The 20,268-nt window shown below is 40.7% G+C and overlaps 1 protein-coding gene across 1 annotated transcript; it reads right to left on the reverse strand.

The window, feature by feature from the left end:
- Window positions 1-1,769: 1,769 nt before the first annotated feature.
- Window positions 1,770-13,602, reverse strand: dis3l2 (DIS3 like 3'-5' exoribonuclease 2). The gene is made up of 21 exons (XM_023421907.2): window positions 13,515-13,602; window positions 12,177-12,949; window positions 11,917-12,047; window positions 11,344-11,397; window positions 11,003-11,104; window positions 10,663-10,846; window positions 10,406-10,470; window positions 9,764-9,993; window positions 9,505-9,678; window positions 9,184-9,263; window positions 8,962-9,074; window positions 8,613-8,720; window positions 8,228-8,461; window positions 7,451-7,530; window positions 7,055-7,238; window positions 6,551-6,637; window positions 5,766-5,913; window positions 5,309-5,439; window positions 4,784-4,888; window positions 4,229-4,333; window positions 1,770-3,766 (listed from the first exon to the last, which is right to left on the reverse strand). Exons 2-21 carry the CDS (start codon window positions 12,922-12,924, stop codon window positions 3,665-3,667), a joined length of 3,165 nt encoding a protein of 1,054 aa, XP_023277675.1. The 5' UTR covers window positions 12,925-12,949; window positions 13,515-13,602; the 3' UTR covers window positions 1,770-3,664.
- Window positions 13,603-20,268: the final 6,666 nt, after the last annotated feature.

Genomic DNA, 20,268 nt, shown 5'->3' on the forward strand with positions numbered 1-20,268 from the left:
TACTGGACTTTTGTGCTGCTCAGCAAATCTGCAACACAATCCTCTGAAACTATTTTTGAGCACATCCATATATATTAAACAACACTTTATATGAATGAACTTGAGGAAGATTCACCAGGTGATTGTTGTAATGTATTTTCATGCAGCCTTTGGACCGTGGCTGTTAGTCAGAAGAGACACTGTGGAGCATCTCACAGACTCTCTCTGCAATAAAGATGTAAATATGAGATTTGAATCGAGGGAGGACCAGATTTACAGCCCAAGAGACTTAATCATCTCTGTATGGTTGTTATCATTTAAGGTAAGGTCTTTGTAATATAGTATAGGGATTCCTTGGTTGTGAAACAGTCAGTAATGATCTATAATGAAATTCTCTAAAGTGCAGATTTCTCTTCTGTGACAGGTTGAAAGTTGGAGCTGAAACCACAAGGGAAACCGTCCTCTAACAGGAAAACGTGAGTTATCTGTACCGCTATAATAATTAAAGTCATCAGGCTGTAAGAGGTTAAAGTCAAAACAGCTCACGTGGCTGAGACGGGAATCACTGCTGGTTGGTCACTTACGTCAGTGTGTTCAGCACTGATAAAGATACCCAACCCTTCATCACTGCTGCTGCTGCAGGTGCTACTGGGTAACATCCCGAAGCAAGGCGAGTTCAGAAGTCTCTCTAGTGACTAAGAGTGGTGACGATAATCAATGACGTCGGATACAGAGATTAACTTCTTCTTAACTGTCTCTTGGATACAGAGGACAGGTTGTTGTCTTCATTCACCCGCCCAATCTCTGACTTCATTCTTAATGATACATTGAATTTCGGTCCTTTAAGATGATAACAGCCAGAAGTTATGAGTTTAAAGTGACACTGAAACATTTGTTTTTGTTGCTGTTTTTAATTCCTCTTTTTCTCACCATAAAGCACTTCGTAACTTTGTTGAGAAAATTACTATATAAATAAAGTTTATTATTATTGTTATAATGACAAGGTAAGTTGGAAGCAATAAATCACACCTTTGTTTGATTCAATACACTCAAACAACAAAGGTTTGCTTTAAAGGGGCTGAGAATTTCTGTCCTCATGGGGCCCGAAAAAAAAAAAAAAAAATCAAGCAGTGAACACAACACTGACATATTATACCTTTAATCAGTTGATATGGCTAATTAAACATCAGATATGGAACCTCATTAGCATTAAAATTGAATCGTTTTTGTGTTGACATGATATTCACACTGCTTTTAGCTCAGTCCTGCTCTCCAGAATCCTGAGGGAAACATCTGGCTCTTCAGCAGCTGGCTAGATTTGTTCACCAGCTAGTTGCTAACCTTTTCTGCTATTTGATGCTCAACAGGAAGGGAGAACACATCCTCAAGTGGGAGGACTAAGAGCTTGACCTAGTATTATTTCATTGGGTGTGGCATATACAGGGCCTGTGGATTATAAAGGTGGAGTCATCAGCTGAGACATAACTTGAAGTCACAATCTACTGTACGCTGATATACTGGGTTTATGGTTGATTATTTAAAAGACACTCCTTGGAAATAAAGAACACAGATTATCTGTGTTTATTCAAGCTATCAAATACACAGAGGAGGGCAGAGCCAGAGTGGAGTTCATCAGGAGTCATCAGTGGCAGAGTTCACCCACTAATTTGTATTCGAGCAGAATTTGTGTTTCCAGCCTCAACCTCAGAGACTTAGCCTCAGCACCAGAGTTTAGTAACGTTAAAGCTGGTGCCAAGAAGAAGTAAACAAAAAAAAAACTACAATCTGAGTCAATATTTTCCCAGTGGGTTTCATGTGTATTTATTTTTGTAGAGATAGAGACAACTGTCTATTGCTCTGTATACTGGGTTAGCAGAAAACAAATGCACTTTGAATATCGACCAGAATGAAAGTTACAGGTGACGTTATACAGAAGATACAGAGGCTATAGTTCAATCTTCTTTTGACTTAACTAGATTCAAAGGCTTTCAAATGTTATTTTTTTTCATCTCTAATCACAAAAACACATTTACAACAGTACAACTACTTGCTGGTTTAAAAATATGTTTAAAGCCCATGTCAAATATTATTAATCCATAAATAACTTAAAAGTATTAGCTGGTAACCTTTCAAAGAAATCTGACACAAACCTAAAAACAAACTGCCAAACAAAAATTTGACAAATAATGGTGCAGACGTAGCAGCTAATTTCTATGACCACATGGCACTGTTCAATCAGAATGAGACTGAGTGACAACTGAAGAGGCGTACGGACTCAGATAAAGCAAAGGTTGGGTCCACATCCATTTTTAAAATGTGCAGCTGCACTGAAATGATGTCCTATGTTGACTTGAGTAAAGTAAGGCTGAACTTCACAGTTGATATTAATGAGGTCTATTAAGTACTTGTGCTGCACAAATCAAGTTTAGGCATAGAAAGAAAAGAATTACAAAAAACAGTTGGAAGCACTTGAACCAACATAAAATGAATCAAGATCTTAAGGCCACCAACCGTTTTCAGCAGCATTTCACATTCAAGTCATTCCCATATTTTGTATTAAAAACAATAACAATGAGTTGATGAATGATCTACCTTTGGCCTCACTTGCACACCTCAGTTATATCATCGTAGACTAGAACGGGTTAGATCCACGACACTCTCAGTTTAAGAACTTAAATCAACCAACAACCCGGTAAAACACAAAATAACACTCGTCCTGCATAAAACATTATCAATACACACCCTGGCAATATAAAAAGTCCTGGATGGTGTTACTTTGTTCCTATGCAAATGTTACTATACCTGTTGAGTGACTCTGAACCTCCTACCTTTCTATTAATGCTACATATGAACCGTTTTACCTAAGTAGCTCCTCTGTGACCACCACAAGTTATATCAATCACCACGGCCAAACTTTAGCCAATAAGTAAAATTCTGCAGCGTGGGTTTCCTCTGTTGTCTGCAAACACAACTCCTCAATCTAATCAGGAAACCACTTACCGGTATTAAACTAAAAATAGTTTTAAAAAAAAAATCAGTTTTCACACATTAGACTGTGCCACAATTATATCACATCAAAACTGACCTCATTAGGTCAATAAATCAACAGCAAAATAAAACTCATTGCTGCCTTGGTTCTTTTAGTCAGACCTGAGGCCAAATTCAGTTTCAAATCCATACTGAGTTACATAAAAACTGAAGTCTGCTCATGAGTGACTTCGTTTAGGCCTAGATTATAACCAGTAATGGTATAGCCTACCATTACAGACTTTATTGCTGTGATGGATACATGTTATAAGACTATGAATGTTGACTTCTGTATTTCATGTCAATGAATAAAAGAAAAACTGAGAGGAAACACTTTCACAGAAAAGTCAACAAAATATGAAACACTATAATACACTGCGGAAACTGAGCAGCGTTCATGTATGTGGAGGTGGGTGTGTTATTTGTAGTAAATGACTAAAACACGAAAAACCACTGGTGTGATGCTTCAGGTTGATATGAATCTCAGCAAGATTTGCAAATGAAACCTGACTCTGATCTGATCAGTGACTTCCTGCGTACCACAGTAACACTGCTTCTAAACTACATGTCAAGTCATGTCATTACTTAACAAAAGAAAATGTGCAATTCCAAATTTCCGTATACAAGTGTTTGTGTGCTCCTGGGCACATGTCAGTGTTTATGATCCAGTGCTGTCGGACCTCTTGAGCACTGCGCTGTATTTCATTGGTGCGCTGTCAGCCTTGAGCTGCACCTCCACCAATGTGAAGACTGAAATGACCTGTAGAGGAAACAAAAACAAATGATGAACATTGCAGGAAACACTGTCAAACTGCTCGGTCTAAGATACGTTCTAACCATGTTGTTGAGAGTTACATAAAACGCAGCTAGCTAGTCCAACTCTGAGTTAGCAGCTTTGTTTTCTCCTGATTTTATTTTTTCATTTCCTGTTGCTGCTAATTATTGACAACAATCAAACAAAGGTCTAACACTCTGAACTGAAACATGGGTTTAACATGGGTATTTGTCTGTGCCCCTTAACTCATTATCAAACTAGTGATTGAAGAATTGGGTTTTATTGTTACAGCTCTAACATAATAGATTTAATCACCCAGTAAAGAAGTAATGAAAACTATGAAACCTTAAATCTCTCTCTGCATTTAAATTTATATCAGATAAGTGAACGACCGACTGGCAGGCCAGAAACCATAACGAAAGTATTTTCAGTGGTTGTCCTTCTCACCTGTTCCACCGGAGCTTCTTCTGCGTCCTCTGGTGTCCAGACCAGAGTCAGCTCTGATTTCTTCCCCACCTTACGATGGTGAAATGAGTCCAGACCCGCAACAGACTGAAGGTGGAAACAAACGGTTTCAAGCGGTTTCAGATGAGATTGTCACTCGACCTACCACTGTGGCGGCAAACTTGTTGGACAGTTGTGTTTCGTACTGTCGACCATAACCTTCTGGACTTTCTCATTTCTCTCTCCTCAGTGAGCTTCTTTTTTTTAATAAATAAAAGTGAACTTGTGGAGATGAATGACTCTGATGAACTGAAAGCCAAGAATATCTCTAATTATGTCAACTGCACAATAAAACTGAAAACGCTAAGTAAGACTTTTTAGGAGTTTTTTTAGAACATTAAAGAATAGATCTAAAAACACTAAACATATGAAAACTTTGACATGGCTTTCTGTAAATTTAGTTTTGTACGTCTGAAAAACTAAAAATACTATTTTGTAAAAATGTACATGTATATATTTAGGAACCGTTCCCTGTAAATGGAGTGAAGTGCAGCTGACCTTGCAGTAGATGCGTTTCTGCACTCCGTAGCGGAGAACCAGCACATCAAAGGACTGATCCAACACCCCCATCACCATGGCCTCAGAGTCCAGGGGGCCACATTCCTGTAGAGAACAGACCAACCTCGGTTTTCAGTATTTTACATTTTGGGCATCTGGCCGAATTGCTGAACACATTTTCTTTTGAGGAGGAAACTAGATAAGCTCCAACTGCATTTCTCACCCAGTGTCAGAGCCATTGTAGTCTGGCAATGACTCTTAACCACCGAATAATTAAATTGAGGAATTGGGCTGAAGAGAGCTGATTAATGTCAAACAGCAGAGAAAATATAAAACATCTCAAAGGGAGTTATTAATTGTGTGTAAAACCACATTTCATTAACAATTAATTTATGTTGCGTTTGGTTCGGTCAGTATTTGATCTAAAAACTAAGTATTTTGTTAAAATCGAGACACTGTGGAAACAGCAGAAAAGTATGTTTCCATTGGTCCCGCTTGTTGACAACATGTTTTCTGGTCACCCACCTTTACAAACACTCCAAAGAAGAGCTCAGAGCTGAGCTCCTGGACTTTCTTCGACACCGTCTTCTTGTCGTTACAATGCGATGCCTGTTTTTGGACTTCTTCTGTTGACAGCCCTAAGTGAGGCCCACACTCTGTATGCAAGCAAGGAGTGGACAGACATGAACATAACGAGCAAAAACACATAAATAATTCACACATATTTTTGACACAGACACATGTCGTAGGAGCAGAGAGAGGCAGGAACAATGGCAAGGAAGGAAACAGGACAAACAATACATCAACTCAACATCAGGTCTGAGGCTGCTTTGTTCTTTTCTGCATTTCTCTTCTACATTAAAAACCAGATATGTCCTGCAACACAAGTGAAGCACTGTTTGCAACAAACAAGACATTCTGTTATTTGTTTTAATATATGTGTGTGTGTCTGTGTGAGACTTTTTGTGAAGAAGGTACACACTCAGGGAAGAAGCCAGCAGCCGGTGCACAATGATGTCAGCGTAGCGTCTGATGGGTGATGTGAAGTGAGTGTAGAGAGGAACGTTGAGGGCGTAGTGCTTAAAAAGCTGCTCGTCCGTCAGTGCACCTGTGCAGAAGTACAACGCCATCTGGGAAACACCAACAACCAAAATTAAATACAGAGACTGATCCTATATATTCACTGTGTATAATCTTTATACTAAATATTGTTAAAATATTACATATTACAACTTGACGTTTAGGGACCAGTGTGGAGGATTTAGTGGCATCTAGAGGTGAGGCTGCAGATTGCAACCAACTGAATACCCCTCCCTTTCCAAGCGTGGAGGAGAACCTGCGGTGTTAACGCAAAACCAAGACAGGCCTTCTCTAGAGCCAGTGTTTGGTTTGATGGTACTGGGAGAGTGTAGAAACATGCACTCTCCCTATGTAGATATGAAGGGTTCGCTCCAAGATAACGAAAACAAAATTCTTAGCTCCAGGTGATTATACACTAATGAAAACACAACTGAGAATATTATGTTCCAGTTCTGCTCATAGATCCCACTAAATGCTACACACTGGTCCTTTAAGTTTTTAAACATCTCAATCCCACAAAACGTATATTTTCATGTTTTATGTTTTTCTTTCAAGGCAACAACTATTACAAAACAGTGCATGTGAAGTCAGCAGTCTTCAGTTTATATGCAAAAGTGTATTCCACACAAGCTTGATAAATGGATTAAAGTTCAAGCAGAGAAACATCAAGTGGACCATGCTACTAACCTGCATGGGTCTGGAGCACATGTGGGTGAGGACTTCTTTTCTGGCACTGGTGTACTCATCATCACCAAGAGTAGTATTGAGACTCTTCTGCATGTTGAACACAAAAAGGAAAACAGTCATTCAGTCATTCACACCTTCAGTTATTCTTTTACATCATTTTCGGTAAGGAACTAAAAGGTCTTGTGAATTATTTATTGAGGCTCAGATCCCCAATGATATTTTATATATATATATATATATATATATGCTTATTTTCATTTCCTCTTTGTGTGATCATGCAAAAGCTGGAAAACATCAGGAGAAACGGCTGACACCGTCTCACATTGTGACAAATTAACAATTGAATTTAATCATTCTGAATTTACTCACTTGAAGATAATGTTTAAACTCAGCAGAGAGAACATAAACCTTGTGCCTTGTACTATTCTGATTCAGGACAAAAATATTTTCTAATTGTTCCTGCGAGATTAGACATTGGGCTACATCTACATTATGAGTACTGACGTGCAATGCTCCTGCAGAGGACAGGTCGACGTTAATGCCAAGCTGGTCACACAGCTCCTGCAGCTCATCCACCATCTTGGTTTTTGGTGGAGGGTGGCGTCTGAGCAGGGCCAGTGCCGGGAATTTGCGGTAGATGTGGTGGGCAGTAGCGATGTTAGCCAGTAGCATGAACTCCTCAACCAACCTAGAGGACAGCGTTATGGGTAACAGTGAAATAATGGCCAGAGGGGGAAAATAAGAAATGAGAAAAAAGGAGGATTGATATTTACACAGTCCAGAATGATCAGGAAATACATTTCACCAGTGGTTACACATCTGCCTTATCAAATACATGTTCATTTTGGAAGAGAAAGAGATACAGACACAGATGCATCTGTGGAGGGTTTGTTTACTCACTTGTTACTGTCTCTGTACTGATAAACATAGCAGCCTTGAGGCATCATGGTCTCTTTGTCCAGAGTGAAAGACAGTTTCAACTGAAAATAAAAACACGATAAATATACAGATATAAATGTTAGAGCGCTGACAAACTGAATAATATGAGTTTTGTTTCAATACATTTCTCAAGTATTGCTGGGTTATCATATTGGTCAGATCAAATAATCTTGTTAAATCTCTTCCAGCTAACTGTTAAATTATCTCTGATCATTGTGGGCTCTCATTTTGAAATAAACTGAACATGTGAGGAGAGCCAAAAACCATCAGCAGCAATTATTCATGTCCTATTTATTAACTGTGGAAGGAAACTTTACCACAAACAGACAGATTAACAAAGATTATAAATGAACTAAAATGACAATTACAAATCCACTCTAGTCTGTGGTGCATTATTATAAAAATTAACATTGACAGACAATTAATTTGGTGGTTAAATCTAAGAAGATTTACTTGATTTCAAGCAACATCTAATACAGATAAATTACACATTTTGACGAGATGAAAGTATGAAAGTATTTTGTCATATATCAAGATTAGCACTGTAAATATTTCCAAATGTTTTAAGAGCTACAAATTATCAAATTGATTTTCCACACTTAATTTGCGTTGAAAGTTCAGATAAATTGGGCAACGGTTAGAGAGCATGATACTCTCTCTATGACATCTCTATCATGCACCACTGTACACTGCTTGCCAAAGACATAAGACGTCACATACCAGACATGTAGGACTAACCTGGTCCAGTCTGAGCGCTCCGCCTGAAAAGCGTTGGGCTCTGAGGTTCTTGGCAATAGAGTGCAGATTGAGCACAGCCTGGTGGATCTCATCTATTGGATGCACAGGATCCACGGGTGGCAGCTCTTCAGCTGAGAACATCTTCTCAGGGGCCTCGATCAGGCTCTGAGCGTGGTCGTAACTCAACTTCACGCAGGAGCGGATCACTGAACGGCCGAACCACTCACTCAGGATCTGAAGGGGGAGGGCAAGTGAAGTGGAACCAATGAGATGAATCATCAACCATAAGAAAAATGGCATAAAATTCAGCTTAATCAATCATCCATCAGATACTACTCTTAATCTGTGCAACTCTCACAGGTCCATGAATTTTAAATGATCATACCTTCCCCTCGGGTGTGATTTTCCATATAACGGAGAAAGTGAGTCTGTCGGTGAGAGGGTTGAGACTGCACAGCTCCTCACAGAGCAGCCGAGGTAACATGGGAATCACCTGGACAATGACAAAACACACAAACGCACTGAATACTAAAGAATACTAAAAGAATGGAAGATGTAGCCGCAACAGAGAAATCGGCAGTCACATCAGTCAGATGCCGAGTTGGTGATGCGCAGAAACACCCAAGAAGCCATAATGCAACAACATCTCTGAGGTCAACTTGTAGTCTGACACATGAAACCACATGAAGCAGCTAGTCATTTTGAAAACAAAGTGTAAACAAAGGAGTATTCACCTTTTGAACAAGGTACACACTAGTTGCTCTTTGGCTGGCAACTGCATCCAGAGCGTTGTCCTCCCCCACAAAATAACTCACATCGGCAATGTGGACTCCAACCTCAAAGTTCCCTGTGTTAAAAATATCCAATAAGACATACTATAGCAAAACCTCCAGAAACACATGATCCTTCATTATAAGCATCATCATCATCATCATCATCATCAGACAGCAGTTTACCATCTGGGAGTTGTTTACACGACAGGGCATCATCCAGATCTCTGGCGGTCGCAGGGTCGATTGTGAAGATACACTCATTCCTGCATGTGATGAAATAGTGCTTTGTGAATCATATGAATACACGACCTAAATTAAGACTTCATACACTCACTTGCTCCCATTGGACAACAAAGCTTGTAATTATTAGTAGTCCGATTATACTGTATAAATAGTGCGCAAATACCCCGAGGCAAAGCTGGATCTGGCTCATAAAGCGTGTTCCCGCTCAGAACATAATAAAAGGGAAGACTACATAAGCATGTAGGGTTTTCACAGTCATACCTCAGGTCTCTCCTCTTCATCATCTCCTCAGGCGGGATGGTCCAGGGCAGGTTGTTGGGGAGGCAGTCCAACACCTCATCTGAGAACTCAGTAAAATCGACATTGTACTCTGTCAGTATGCCCTCCGTCTCTGGCTCGATTTCTCCCGCCTGCCCCAGGGTCTTGGCGAGTTGACTAGGGGGGGAAAACATTTAGAAACAATCAGGACGGTCGTCAGACCAGAGTGATACTGTTAACTGTGTCGCGTATCTATACACACCCATCTGCAAAGTTGCTGTCGGCTTCCCAGTTGGTGATGCGACAGATGAACAGGGTGTTGGTGTAGTCGCCCGAGCGGGATCTGAAGTCTTCAGGACAGTCAGGCAGGGGAACGTTAATCCTTGGCACGCGGTGGTCCACGGGGGAGAACATGGCAAAGGGTTTGTCTGGTAGGAACTTCAGGAAGCCTGTCGCAGCTCTTGAGTGTTTCTTCTCAACAATGTACACGACCTGGCAGACAATCGCAGAGGATGAGGGAGATACAGTAAGGATTTCAATTCAGTCAGTACAGCAGCATTGAAGCATTTTTTGGGATTTTCAGTGCAAGATCTCCATTTTAAAATCAACAAAAAACATGAAGAACTTCTCATGGCGTTCCTGAGATATCGCAAAAACATAATGCCTCCGACCACGGCTGTACGACTCTAGTTCCTGGTGTTGTTTTTCAGAGTAAAACCCCTCCAGTGAAAAGGCTTTTAATATGAAGTAGCCAGATGAATTAAGTTGTTGTCAGTGGTGGCAGCTCTGCAGTTCATTTTGGCCTAAATCTACATGTTTTTCTCAGTCTAGGATGAGTTTAAAAAAGTCAGTGGAAGGAAAGGGTAGAAAGAGACAAAGAGTGACAGATAAGGAGGAAGCTCACTTTAGCAGTCTTTTGGATTATTTCACCATTGGACCGTGGGGTTGAGGGGTCTTCCAGGCGTCGCCCTGTTTCCATCAGATGAGAGGAAGAGTGAACATGGATTAGCTAAACTATTGTTTTCACTCTTCAGAATAGTAAATAAACATTCAAACAGTGTTGACGTTACCGAATATCAGCAGTAGTGTTATAATTGGATACCACATCTGCAATAATGTTGATATGCAAAGGCTTCTACATTCTCTCCATCTTCACAGTACCTGTGTCAGTGAGAGTGGTATTCTGAAGTTTGCTGCACACTTCATCCTGGTCACTACAATGGTCCTCCACAATAACATCAGGCCTTCGGGTGCGCTCTGTCTTCTTCTGCATTGTTTGTGCAATGTGTTCTCTCTGGGCCTCTGACTCACTGGCGCCCTCACAGTCAGTATCTGACCTCACAACCTGGACACACACAAACATTCATCACCTGTTGATCACTCACTACTTTTACTGTCCTGGGGAAAATAGCTAAAATAGACCCTAAAATAAAACTCTGAAAAGTTGGTGCTGAAGTTTAAAACATGGAGTTTCAAACTAAATAGGTAAGTGCAGTTTTACCTTCCACTGTTCCTGAGGTAGGACTTGCACCACTACAATGTCTCCATTCAGTGCTCTGTTGCGAGCTACAATCCCATCCAGAAATATATCCCGCGTGTCATCCTGCAAACATACAGAAGATTGTTCATCTCCTGCCTTTCTAACTTTTGATGTAAACTGTTCAAGATGGATGTTAAGGTACTGGCTAATGCAGTGAAGTCACATTCATTATGTATACATGTTACAACATAGCTACCAGGTGATATACAGAACTAAACAGACAGGTTACTGAGGCAGGAAATTGCGATGTGTCAAATTTGTTAGCAAGTCAAAATGCTTGAAAAGAAGCTAAATCAACTCACAGGAGATGGGATGAAAGCTTCATGGTACTTCTTAGGGTTGATTCTCAATTGTCCCTGTAGAGACAATATGCAATAGTTGACAATGAACTTGACCTTGAACAAAGTGGCCCCAAGGCTGGATTACCCAAGTATAACTGCCACAGGCTCTGCAGGCTCCACGCCAACTCTTATGTCAAGTAATTGTGCTAATTTACTTGGAACGAGGAAGACCTTAATTTGGATCCTGCTTTGTTACCTAACATTGAACTCTTCCTTAAACCCTGTGTCAAAGTCCAATTTCAAGCTTAACTTATTCCTAAAAGTTTTGTACTTGTATGTTACATGTTTATAGATTAATGTGTTTCATGAAATTACAATACAGCAAACCCAGGGTCCAAAGTATTCCACCGTATAAGAACTATACACAGCGGTAAAAAGGGGCATTACAGAGCATCATAATACAATTTGTTATTGATAAATTTATAACTAAATACAATAATGAAATAAGCATAAAATGAGCATGTCCCTATCATTTTACCTCCTGTGTGATTGTGTTATGTGTAATTTCATGGCTCTGGAACAGCTGCTCTGTACCTGAATGAGCTCTCCTCTTTTAAGCCCATGGGAAACCTCATCAAATGTCATGTAGGACTCAAACACTTGTTTCCTTGCCCCTCTGCCTCCTTTGTTCTTACGTTTGTCAGCAGGAGAATTGGTAGTTAAACCTGAAAAAGAAATAACACAGTGATTTATTCCATCATAGTGCATCACATGTATAAAACTACATTATCAAATAGCAAAATTTGCCTGCACCTGTTGAGAATTAACATCTCAAAAACTAACCTACAATTTACCTCGGGGCTGCTGCGGTTTTTTGTCTTTATCGCCATGAGGAGATATGGGCCTTGACAACTGAGTGTCAGCCCCAGGCCCTTCTCTGCTTCTGTCCTCGTCTGGTTGCTTTGGCAGATTCTTTTTCTTCGACTTCATCATCTTTTCTTGTTCCTGTCCACTTGTACTGGCTTTCTTTGGAGACTGAGGAAGACCAACAAACGAGTCAGTCCCTTTTGAGTCCTTGTTTTTCTTCTGCTGCTTCTGAGGTTTGTGCGAATCATTAGGTGTTAAACAGCTGAGCTCCTCCCCAGACTCAATGTCTCCATCCTGGCTGGTGGTGGTGTCCCTTCTCTGTCCCCGTCGCTGCCTGTCAGACACACCTTGCTTCCTTTCACATTCCTGCTGAGGATTGCGACTGCTTATTTTCTCCATGTACAAAGACAATGAACTGTCCTCTCCTTTACTTCTCAAGGAAGAGGGGGAGAAGTCACTCGAATCAGAGAAATCATTAGGCACTTGGTCTCTTTTTCTCTGTGGTATGTTCAGCCTGTCACTCTGGGCTTTGAGCAGTGTGCTCGGCCCATTTCCTTCCCTTTGACATGACAAGTCCTTTGCATATTGCTCTAGATACAAACTGAACTTGCTGCTGCGGTGCTGGCTGAGAAGCCTGGCATAGGCATCTTTCTGAGGAGGAGTGCTCGACTGATTCTGGGTGCGCTTCGGCTCTCGATTCACGTTAGCCTTCTTAGATTGCAGAGGAGAATCCATATGGCAATCTTTAAAGATTCAGTCTCTGAAAAAGCAATAATCATACTCCATGAATGTTGCCATTAGGGGGTGAAACAATGATCATAACTTTCAGACAATGTAGACAAAATATGCAGACAAAGAGAAGATCATTATCTGAAGTTCATTTGGTGAAAATGAAAGCAGCTCTTCAGCAGCTGGCTTGTTGCTGAATTATCTACTCATCTTACATCATGCAGTTTAGTCATGTGTCATTTAGTACACACATAAGCATGAATGGAAGGTAACCACGTTAATGTTAGCTAAATTTACATTCTTCGGGATGATGGTTATAAGAGAGAAAAAAAGCTGTATCATCCCATTTATTTACGGGTTGTTGTCTTAACAAGTTAAAAATGCTTTTTTTAAGCATATTCTATCTTACAGTTAACAGTTACCTAACGTTACGAATGTTAGCAGTGCTTGGCTAGCATCAGCTAGCAACTTGCAACGCCAAGTGTTGGTTTAACGTTAAGTAACTACTTGTTCGTCAGACAGACCACGACCCTGACCACGACAAACCACTCGAAAATGTACAGACAGGCTGTCAAACCTCAAATTTTATACATTACCTTATCCACTCCGGTGAAAGTTCTGTAACTTGGCTGTCGTTCACAGCCAAATGCTAGTAGCTGCTGCGTTCACGTCCTCCGTCGTCACGAATGGTAACAATCACGCTACGTTTGGGTGCTGTAGGAAATATCGAAATTAGCCGACAGTACAGAGCCGCCCCAATGGGGAACGTTAGTTTATCGTCAAGAAATCTGTGGTAATTAATACTGTACAATATATATTTGACATTGTCTTTAGCTTTCCATGCAGTATGCCCCTCTCTTTTACAGCACAAGTAGCCCAGTTTTGTGTGATACTTTTAGGAAACGGTCCATAAATGCAACCCAGTAAAATTACCACTGGGGCTGTGACGTTCCAGTGTTCACTGTGGATGGAGCAGCTGCATGACTCCTCTCATGGTTTGGATGATAAGAGGCCACAAGAAACCTTTAGAGGGCAGCAATGACCAAATATTTCATTTATTCGACCACACAGTGGCAGACTGCTGTATGTGTGTGTGTCAGTTGTGATGAGGATAGGGAGAAAGTAAATCATCAAACATTCAGTCTGAGGGGTGTGTGCGTGTGTTTGTGTGTGTGTGTCCTATTCTCTCTCTCCTGACAAGCTGATTTCACACCTGTCTGTTCATGCTTTCATAGGAAAAGACAACTCATGAAGGCTATTCGAAACACACACACATACACACATCCTTCAGTTTAATTCCCCAGGGATAGTGGGAGTGCTTTTTGAGACAACACAGGCTACGTGGATGTGGGTTTTCGGACATCTGAGGATATAATTTAGATGATGCTGTCATGTCTCACCTTGACAGAGGCTGAGAATGTCTTTCAACACTAAGTATGCACACATATGTATGCGTTTACACACACACACACACACACACACACACACACACACACACACACACACACACACACACACTGACGGTTGCCTTGTAATTAAGTTATGTCAAAGCTTTGCATGATCAGTGAGAGAACATTATGTCTGAGCTGCTGTTGCTCATAACTGTCACATGTCATGGAAAGGAATAACAGCATGAGCTTGTGAACCCGCTGCCTTTTGGCCTCATTGGTAACAACACAAATCCCATCTTTTCTAACACTTTAACAAACCTACTCAGCCTGTCTGTGTTGTAACCAACCTGTGCTGTAATGTTTGTCAAATGGAGATGACATAATAAGGCTGTAACTGGGTTAAAATATGATTTAATTAAATCTCACCTGCTGTTACAGTATTACACATAGACTGTATTTATTCCCATCCAGTATAGACTGTATTTAGAGTTGGGTGTTATGTATATAACAGTAACATGAAAAAGTATTAAATAGGGAAGTGAACCAGTATGACCAAGGGACATCATAAAGACATTCAGTCTTCAGACAGTCAGATGAATAGGAGGAAGATTCTTTTCACATGCATGTTTTTGGTCTGTGGTTGGAAGATTTTTTTCACTTGCATCAGTTAATAAACTCTGCTACGGACTGTAGATTGGGAAATTAACATAGTTACAGTTTTCAGCAGTGTTTTTCATCTTCATCTGGCAGCTGCAGTTGATGTGTGAGCCAGAATATTGGCAGTTCACCTGTTTCTACTTTTAAGCACAAGAAAACTGGTTGATTGGCCTCAGAATTACTTCTGATGAACAACAGAGCTTCAGCTACTTTGCAAAAAAACAAAATCACCTCTTTATTTTCCCCATTTACCTCATCATTTGTCTTCATCTTCTCCTTGAACATCATCTGTTACCTTTCAAATCCAGTCAGTTTTTATTTATATTGCTTCAAATCACAACAGGAGTTATCTCAAGGCACTTTTCAAATAGAGCAGGTTGAGACCATAATCCTTATAATATTGATTACAGAGACCCAACAATTCCCACCATGAGCAAGCACTTGGCAACAGTGGCAAGGAAAAACTTCCTTTTAAGAGGCAGAAACCTTGAACAGACCCAGACTCAGGGTTTGGCGGCCGCCTGCTTCGACCGGTTGGGATGAGAGAGACAGAGATACCTTTCTGATACTTACTAGTTTAAGCTGAGACTCAAAAAGAAGAGACAGGAGTGGTCATTTCCATCATCACCGCATCGAACCCATCATCAAACAGGTTGGTAACCATATCCTTCAGTATGCTGACTGTACTTCCAGCATCTATTCAGCAACCAAAGTCAGAAAATATTTCCCACTGACAGAGTTTTGATATTGCTGCATTAGCACATCTACAGAGGTGAATACCAGAAGATGCTGTTATGACAGTAAACTGCATCTGTGAAAGGAGCACCATAATTCATACCTATAAATATAAAAAACTACACTGGCGTGATATGGCTCAAGGTTCTTGATATAATTTGGAGAACATTTTAAGCCTCTGAAAATGAGCTTCTTATCAGTGAGAAACCCAAACTCACACACTTGTAAGGGATAGTTATTGGTGCCTTTCCATTTCCTTTTCAAGTTGGTGTTTGACTGTAGATTTTCTAAGAAGAAGAAAGAAAAAACAAAAAAAACATCCTTAAAAGCACAACATTCTTAACTTTCCTTTGATAAAACATCTAGTGAGCCCTGGTCACTTTCCTGCTGGCAGCAGCTTTCAACTTTGCTTCTTTAAGTTCAGATGCAGCTCTCTGCATGGGTGCAGTAGCAAAGCACACTCCTGCATGTAGGGGGAGGTGTGGGGGGGTAAGGGGGGGGCATCAGAGAAAATATCCTTCCTCATAAGATTTTTTTCATTCCCTTGCTATCTTCTGACGTAATCTAAAGGAACCTCTGGGAGAACAGAAAGCGTGGGTGAAAGAAGGGCTGGTATAGCGGCCTCTACCACTATTGCGGTTGTGCAGACCCAAGTTGTAAAGCATGCAGATGAAGCAGCAAATAACTATCAAATATTTATCAGGCCAGGGGAGGCAGTGCAGCTTGTAGAAGAAGATGAAATAGAGGGGGCAGTAGCAGTCACTCTCTTGTCTCCTTCTCTCTGATGCTCCCTTTCCAATTGGTATTAAATGTCAAACAATGAGGCTGATTGAGCGTGTGAGTGTAAATGTGTGTGAGAGGTGTAAACTGCAGGTGTAGCTGTAGATGCTGCAGGGCCAGGCTACCTTCCTTCTCACGGGCTGCAGCGAGCAGCGGACAGATTGGGGAGATCTCTGCGGTCATCACCTACCACTGCCATGGCAACGGCCTGCGAGTCACCCCGGGCGAGCTGCACACCGCAACGCCCATTTACAGTCTGGGGCTGACTCCTGATCAGCGGTGGAGAATGTCAGAGTAGATTTTTATGATCAACACCAGATGGTTTGAAGTATCTGAACACAGGCAGCAGCGACTCGAAAGCTCACTCTCTTATTTGCTCACTGTGAGTGAGAGAGGCGTGTGACATATAAATGACAGTTCACCTCTCTGACTTCCGTTATTTACATTTATACATGTGTGAATTATGTCTGTGTAACTGTGTCCATGTATATAACATACTTTTTTTCACATCTCTTTGCGTACGGTTGGTCTGGGGTTGTGTTTAATTTTTAAACTCGGCATCTTAGTTCCAGTTAACGAACATTTTAATCCTACAGCATTCAGTGATATTTTTTTTTGTGTATTTCTTTTTTATTGTTTTCATAACAAAGAGAGAGAACACAAAACAGTACAGATTCTTGACAGAGGTTTTTGACATGCGACAAACAGGACATAGAGCATAGGTAATGGCGCAGTGATAGAATAGCACTAGTTCAGTTTTTAGACATTAAATCGAGAAAAGGCTGCCAGATTTTAAAAAAGACTTCCTCTTTAGCAGACATAATGTACCTGATTTTCTCCAAGTGTAATACATTTCCCAACTCCCTCAGCCACATTTCAAATGTAGGAGACCTCTCACATTTCCAAGATTGCAGAATTAATTTTCTGGCTAACAATGTTGAGAGGGAGATAGCCTTAGCTTCACAACCACTTTTCGCACTGTCTGGGTTGGCCACCCCAAACAACACGATGAATGGGTCTGGGTGACATGGATGATTAAAGGCCTTAGTGAAAAAGTCAAATAAGGAGCCCCAGAATGATTGCAGCTTATGACATGACAAAAATAAGTGGGATAGTGTTCCTTCTTCAATTCGACACTTAAAACATTGGGGTGACACATCCGGAAATATTTTTTGCAACCTGGAGGGAGAATAGTGCAGTCTATGTACTAACTTGAATTGTATCAAACTATGTCTTGCATTGATTGAGCTATCATGGATGTTCTTAATACAATTTTCCCACATCTCATTTGAGATGTCCCTACTCAATTCTCTCCCCCAAGCCACTTTAAATGGGTCTGACAATGTGTTATTCACATTCTGTATGATACCATAGAATTTAGATATTGCCCCTCTCGTATATTCAGTGATATTTTAACATAGATGTGTTAAAGAACTTTGCCGGACAGACTGCAATCAAGGGCTCATCACCCAGCCTAACTGATGCTCCTTCAGGCTGAAGGGGAACAAATCCCTGCAGCCAGGTTACAAAAGCTAATGGAAAGTCTACCCAGAAGAGGTGTCCACATACCTTTGGCCATGTAGTGTGCATTGAAATGTATAAAATATTGTGTTCCATTGGATTATATTCAGTCTAATTGCCAAGCTGCTCCTCCATCTTCAAAACTGAATGCCTGTCACTACTACTGCACCCACCTTTCTGCCAAAAGTATGAGGACACCCCCATCTATATTGTTATAGGTACTTATGGTCAGGAGCGGTTTTTATGATTTGGACCTTTAGTTCCATTAAAGAAACACTTAATGCTACAGCACACAATGATATTCCAACCCAGTTTTTCTTTATCTTATAGATAAAAGCTGCTAACCATAATAAAGAAAGAAAACTTTAACACAGAAAGTTGAACACGTGTTTGGATTGTGCTGGAGTTTCTATCTTTATCTGTTCATGAGTTCTGCTCATTCTTTGGTGCAGTTTTCATGGGTGTTTTTTTGTCTGCCCCTTGAAAAATCATCTCCAAAGCCTCTGCTGCACTAAACACCTGACTGGTCACATCCTTCTGTCTGTTTTCTGACACTGCAATAAACTCACAACTTCTCCTCACTTTGAGCTCAGAGTGAAACAGTGCCACACCCATGTAGTTTGGGCAGGCCACGCCTCTGAATCAGACACTCTGATTGGCTGTGATAGCACCCACTGGAGCCAATAGGAATGTCCAATTCAGTAACGTGGCTCTAGAATGCTCACTTTTAAAGATGGCGGATGAGAATCGATCTTAAACATACAGAGAGAAAGCAGCAATGCACCATACAAACAATAAGACTGACCAAATATTTTTTAATTTTTCACATTAGTGTATCTTAGTTCAACCCTAAAGAACAGCATGTTTCTAGCTCAGAAGATCGTGGAGTAATGACGCTCCAAAGACAATGTGATATTTGGGAGCATGTAAGCTCCCACTGGCTTCAGAGGGAAGGGACGCTCCACAGATTTTACACATCATGTTCAGTTTTGTTGTTGCTGTAGCACTGCTCAGTTTTCCAAATTAACCCTGCAAAGAACCTGTGGCTCAAGAGGTTTGGTCCATTAATGGCAAGGTTGGTGATTTGATCCCTGAGTCCTCCTGTCAACAAATCAAAGTGTCCTTGAGCAAGAGACTGAACACGGTCACTTCACTGACACTGGTGTGTGAATCTGTGGGTAAGAGGAAAAAGTGACTCAAGTGATATTTTTTCTGATAAGTTAGAAAAGTGTTATAGAAGTGCAATCCACTTACCTTGGCTTGGGTGTGAAGCAGAGGTGGGAGTAAGTCACACAAGTTGTGTCATTGATCTGATCAAGCAACTCAAGTTTCCACTTTAAAACAGTGGTCAGGAAAAGTTTAGTTTTACTTTACAACATTAACCAAAACTGTTGCAGCTGCTTACACCTCACACATCTTACTGATATTTGACATTTTGTGACAATGTAGAGTCCAGATCTGTGACTGCAGCCACCCACTCCTACAATTATTATTTTTAGTCTTATTATTAACATGACCTCCACCAAGGAGGTCATGTTTTCACCTGTGTCTGTTTATTTGTCAGCAAAAAGTACTGAAGTTATTTGCACCAAACTTGGTGGAGCAATGGGGCATAAACCAGGGAAGAATCCATTACATTTTGGTCCGGATCCGGTTAAAGGGACAGATCCAGGATTCTTTATCACTTTCCTTAATGTGTAGGATTGTTTGGCCTTGGAGGAGGTATGTGCTCCACTGGGTGCCATTGTAGTTAGCAGTATTACAGTACATCTCTGTGGAACCTGCATTGTGCCATGTTCTCTTTGCTCCCTACAATCCAAATGTTAGTATTTTTGGACTGAGCCCCTCCCCATGATAGCTGGTTATTGGCCACCACACTGGAAATCACCTATTCATGTCTCAAAAACAAAATCTAACTTTTCTAAAAAGAAAACAACTGGAAAAATGCAAATATTTAATTTAAAAAAAGAAAGAAAGTCAAGTCCTTCTGAGTCCTCTGACTTAGCCGTGTCTCAAGTCATGAACACCAAGTCAAAGTTAAAGTCAAGTCTTTTATCAGTCTTGGTCAAGCATTTGTGTCTTAACTCTGACTTGAGTCAAGTCATGTGACTCAAGTCCCACACCTCTGGTGTGGAGACACATTTGGAGGTGTGGAAATTTAAAGCAGGCAGGGGCGCTCTAACGTAAATTAATTGCATTATGGGAAATGTAGCATTCAGAGTTTTGGTGTCCATAGTTGAGACAAAAGGTTGGGAGATCTCAACAT

The sequence above is a fragment of the Seriola lalandi genome, unplaced genomic scaffold (assembly GCF_002814215.2).
Source record: "Seriola lalandi dorsalis isolate HSWRI2012SDOR001 ecotype SW California unplaced genomic scaffold, Sedor1 jcf7180002054677, whole genome shotgun sequence".
NCBI lineage: Eukaryota > Metazoa > Chordata > Actinopteri > Carangiformes > Carangidae > Seriola > Seriola lalandi.